Source organism: Benincasa hispida, chromosome 12 (genome assembly GCF_027475165.1).
Source record: "Benincasa hispida cultivar pf3 chromosome 12, pf3_genome.v1.1, whole genome shotgun sequence".
Classification (NCBI taxonomy): Eukaryota; Viridiplantae; Streptophyta; class Magnoliopsida; order Cucurbitales; family Cucurbitaceae; genus Benincasa; species Benincasa hispida.
In genome coordinates this window covers 51,245,036-51,250,375 of record NC_143489.1, presented here as the reverse complement: position 1 = coordinate 51,250,375, position 5,340 = coordinate 51,245,036, and the positions used below count along the sequence as shown (strand labels likewise).

The 5,340-nt window shown below is 34.4% G+C and overlaps 1 protein-coding gene across 2 annotated transcripts; it reads right to left on the bottom strand.

Moving 5' to 3' along the window:
- Positions 1-1,312: 1,312 nt before the first annotated feature.
- LOC120092568 (transcription factor bHLH91-like) lies at positions 1,313-4,825 on the bottom strand. 2 transcript variants are annotated; one of them, XM_039050692.2, is made up of 4 exons: positions 4,579-4,825; positions 3,468-4,471; positions 2,448-2,882; positions 1,313-1,572 (listed from the first exon to the last, which is right to left on the bottom strand). In XM_039050692.2, exons 2-4 carry the CDS (start codon positions 4,452-4,454, stop codon positions 1,477-1,479), a joined length of 1,518 nt encoding a protein of 505 aa, XP_038906620.2. In that variant the 5' UTR covers positions 4,455-4,471; positions 4,579-4,825; the 3' UTR covers positions 1,313-1,476. The 2 variants fall into 2 exon arrangements, with proteins under 2 accessions (XP_038906620.2, XP_038906618.2); XM_039050690.2 differs by having other exon boundaries at positions 3,468-4,825.
- Positions 4,826-5,340: the final 515 nt, after the last annotated feature.

Sequence of the window (5,340 nt, the reverse complement as noted above, 5' to 3'; positions counted from 1 at the left end):
TGAGCTTCTCTTAAACTCTCTCCTAGGCTCATATGAGCTCCTCTGAAACTCTCTCCTAGGCTCCTCTGAGCTTACTTCATGGGTCCCACTGAGCTCTTCAAGATCTCCCCCATGGGTGCTTCTCTTGAGTTCTCTTCTAGGCTCCCCTGAGCTTTTTTTGAGCTCTCTCTGAGGCTCATCTGAACTCCTATTAAGCTTATACCTTATGGGTCCCACTGAGTAGGCTGAATTTTACCTATAACATATACGATATATCACAATATGTAACATATATTAATACACCATTTTCAAAATAAACCATCTATTGCAGAACATATATGTCGAGATCACACATTCACAATTATAAACCTAAATTCTATCATAAATAATAATACTTTAAAAAATAGATTTGAATACATATCAAAAAGGATGCTGAATCGAGACTAGGACGCCAGATATCCACGAATCTGACTAGACGGTGTCAGATCCTCATAGATCTAAATGGGTGGCTGGATCTTGGTGCGGTGACACAAACAGAGGGAGGTGAACCACAAATAGGAGAGAGAAACAACAAGAATACAATCGGTGACTTACCTCGACGATCAACGGCATGCAGAAGTTGATGTTAAATAGTACATAAAATATCTATATTACTATTACATCATGAGTAAGATTAGATTGGTTGAATATCGATGTTAAATAGTACATAAAATCAATACATTAATGACTTACCAATAGGGTATGTTGTTTAAAAAGAAGAATACCTTAGAAAAATTTTAAATTGTACCCATAATTGTGCAGCTCATTCAAACGTCTAATCACAAGTTGTCACATGACAAATATTTTTACGTTATGCTCATTTAGTCTTTCTTTTTTCTTTTGTGATAGAAGAGAAGATGCATGGAGATGGACAATCAAGTATTAATCATTTTAAAATATTTTACAATGTCAATCTTTTTAGTTCTTATCATCTCGACAATCAATTTGTCAATTGATTAAATGAATTGCATATTTTGAAGAGGTCAAACAACACTACTTGTTTGCTTGTCTTTGTTTTGTTTGGTTTTGTTTTTTCAAAATTTTATTATGTTTAACCAAAAATGCATATCCCAATAATATTTTTTTTTTTTTCACTTATTCCTTGTAAACCAATGATTGTAAAATCACACTATTTCATCAAAATTCTATCGAAAGTTATTTCACGAGCCAAAGATAAGACATAGATTGTGTATTATATGTAATAGTAAGGGAAGGAAAAAGAGTATGGCTCACTACAATTCAATTATTGTTGTTAAAGTTGAAATAAAGAGAGGTTTTTGTTAGAAGTACGAGATGAGAAACGAAGAATTTTGCATGTAAGATAATGGAGAAACAACTATGTTAATAGTAATAGAAACTAAAATTAGAAATTAGAGAACATTTAGGGTTTAGGGTATGGTTTAGCTGTCATAGTAAATATCATCTAATCACAACAAAAAAAAAAAAAACACTAACAAATTAATAGGTATTGGATGTGTTGTTGTATTGTCTGTCCACTGCCTCCATAACCTTGTTGGCTATGGCACTTGCATACATTGATGAACCTTCATATATCTAATCATTTCCAAACACATTCACTATCATTATCATCATCAAGGAATTATTATTTTATATGATTAATTAATGTTTAAAATCAATTATACCAACTAAATTTTATCTCAGTTTTTCTTAACTACAGATGTATTGGTTTAACACATATTTTATGTGCTAATATGAATATAATTCAACTAACATAAAGTATGAACTATCGATCAAGATGTAAGTATTTGAAATCTCATACCTCCAAATTGTTGAACTATTAAACACCTACTTTATGTTAGTTGAACTAAGTTCACTTTGCCCAATTTTTAGTTATTTTATTTGAATTTCATTTAAAGAAAAGTTGCATGACTTTTGTTAAAAAAAAAAAAAAAAACTGGGTTTTCATCCCTATCTTAAAAAAAAAAGGATAATAATAATAGAGTTGTCATTTGCTTAAAACATATTCTTTACGACTTTATAACAACCTTTTATAAAAGCTTCAAAACTCTACTTAGTGTAGAATTTAAAATGGATCTAGCAGTTAGCTTCGAAACATTTATGAAATATCACAAGATTTTTAAAGAGTATAAGTTTAAATATTCTATTAGTTCTTCTACCTTTGTCTTTAGGTCATTTTGGTTATTATATTTTCAAAATGTTCATTTTGTTCTTTTATATTTTCAATTTTGGTTCATTTTTGTTCAACTTAAAAATAGTAACCATTTTGATGAAACAAAATGAAAATTAAGAGACTAAAATAACCACTTTTTAAAAGTAGAAAGATCAAGATTTTTTAGAGCGGAAACTTTAAGCATCAAAATTAAGAAAAAAAAAAACAACAAAAGTATATAGACCAAAAAGTAGAATTTAAATCAAGAATATATATATAATTTGGGAGGTGGAATTACCTTGGTATTGAACAAGAAGCTGTAGTAATCGCCGATATGACCACCGGCGACATGGTGAAGATCAAGCTGAAGATCATCAAGCAATCTAGAGACAAGCAACAAGCAGTTGAGTTTACGCTGCACAAGCTTTATAGTAACTTCATCATCAACAATTCTCACATCAACTTCAGTATCTTTGGTCTTTCTCTGCAGCCATGAGCTTCTCAAATTGTAGCTTTGATCTTCTACGCCGTCTCCCACTACACCACCTGCTTTTGCATTTGAGCTTTCAACATCCCACGCGCCGCCGCCCTCTAATTCCTCCGCCGTCCGTACCCTTTTGCTCCTCTCTCTGCTGCATCTCTTCTTCTCCACCAGTTGTTTCAGTTCTTTCACTTCTCTTAGAAGCTCTTGGATGTAATTTATGGCGTCTCCCACAATTGATGCTCTATCAGTCTGGTTTAATAATTTTGTTGTTTGTCATCAAAATGGAATCAGAACAAACAAAATCAGAGAAGCCTGATTAAAATTGGTAATACCCAGAAAGTGAATTGAAGTTTTGAACTATCTGTTTTTAGTTCAATTTGTTGTTTAAGATTGAACAAAAACAAAAATGGTGGGTTAGAGAGAGAGATAACTTGATTTGGGCAATACCCAGAAAGGAAAGTTTCATTAAAAATGGTGAATCTAATCTTCAGTCTAGACTGTTGGTTGCGTATCAAGAGAATTCCCAAAACGCCTCGCGAGAACACCGATCTCAAGCTAATTAAAGTTCAAAAGGAGTATACTGAAATAATCAGTTTAGTTTGTTGTTCAAGATCAAAGGATAGTGACAATAAATGGCAGATTATTCAGAGAGACAGAGCTTGATTCACAGGCCAGAAATCAAATTAAAGTCCAAAAACAGTGAACCCATAATCAAGATCAAAGGAAAAAGACCAAACAGAGAGACAAAAAAAAAAAAAAAGAAATAATAATCATAATAAAGCTTTGATTCAGTCAAAAAATGGCGGTATAATGAAAGAAAATGGAGAAGAAAACCTTAGTAGGAATAGGAATCAAACTTCTGAGAGCTACATATTTGTCATTCAATTGAACTCTTCTATGGCGTTCAGTGGCATAATGTTTAGTCATTTTCCCATCTCGTCCTTTCCCAATACAATCCGCCATATCTCTACTGAACTCCAAAACACCGCTTCCATCGCCGTCTTCATAAACTCCGGCAGTTCCTTCTCTCTCCATTATCTCCCCTTCCGGGAACAAACTCCCTCCTCGGACTCTGGAACTCGCCGCCGGTAAGCCATATCCATGAGGAAGAGAGTGAAACAGTTCCTTGAACAGCGGCGGCTGCGGTGGAAGATTCAAGTGAAACAGAGGATCGTAGAGTATTGAAAGCGAAGTCGATGATGAGGTGCCACCGTCTCCGGCGGGAAGGTCTCCAAGATACCCTCCCATGGCGGAGGTGTGGAGATTGGAGAAGGAGATGGAAGAATTGTTGGAGCATCTGGCAGCGGCCGGCATGTTTAAGAAATTCAAGAGGTCTGGAGCTTGAGTGTAGGCAGTGGCCATGGCGGAATCAGAAAAGTGGTGCTGCTGATGCTGATGATCTTGAGATTGAATCTGATGGTGGTGATTAAACCCCATTTCCTGAATTTGAGTTCCAACCCAATTGGATTGATCGAGACACACCATCCGATTCGAATCAGAAGTAACTTCTTGACCAAAATTATGGGTGTTATCAAACGCTCCCACCGCAGCTGCCGCTGCCTGTTGAAACTCAAGTTCCATAGCGTCACCACCGCTGGTACGGTGGTGATGATAAGAGACCTCGTCCATGGAAAGATTGAGATCATTGTCGTGAAAATGGCCATGGGTGGTTTCTTGGGGAGCACCGGGAATGAGGGGCGGAGGAAAAGAAGGCAAAGAAGCAATATGCGCCATGGTTTGAGGAAACCCATTTTCTGAAGCATCCGGTGTAGGTTCAGCTGACATGGAATTGGGATCAGAGCACCCAGTTTCTTCATACATATTTTCGTACGAAAACTCTGCTTCCGCCATTAATAAGAAGCAAGCAAACAAAGAAACAAAGAAACATGTCAGAAAAGAAAAAAGAAAAAGGAAAGTAGAAAGAAAACCCAATGATTCCCACAACATTTTATCTGTGAAGCAAAATGAGAAAAAGGGTATGGAGATCTTCGAAATTCACATCGGTTGATCGTTAATTACATAAACAATAATCCCAAAAATCTCAGAAGGAACTTGAATTTGAAAGGAAAGATTAGGAGGAAAGAAGAAATGAAGTTTATATATAAAGAAGAAGTTGATTGAAACTTTTGAGAGTTAGAAAGTTGAAAGAGAAGAGTTTGTTAGAGAGAAAGGGAGTAAGGGTGTGGGGCCCACTCATAATCTCCGTATTCTTTTCTGATACATAGCTGCGTGATCTGTCCTCTTACTCTAACTCTAACTCTCTTCCCTCTTTTCTTTCTATTTTCCCCTCCCTTTTTTCACCTTAATTACCTTTATGCCATTACTTCTTTTTTTTTTTTTAACAAAATTACACCTTCCGTGGTATTAAATTTTGGAAAAATTATAAAACTCAAATGTTGAAAGAAATATCGAAATCTGATTTTACGCAAATATTGATATAGATGAAAATTTTAGAAAAAACTATGGAAATTTATGGAAGTTGATATAATTAGTTAATGAAACTTTCATCATGGTTTAATTAGATTATAATTTACCATTTTAATTACAATTTCTATAAAATATAAAGTACAGAACATTTAAATGTCTGTTATAAATGATCTGTGCATAGGTTGATGTTTTAAAAAGAATTAGAAAATAATTATAAAATAATATAATGTTTAAGACTATTTTGAGATGAAATAATGTGAATTTTATGAAAGTTTTGGAT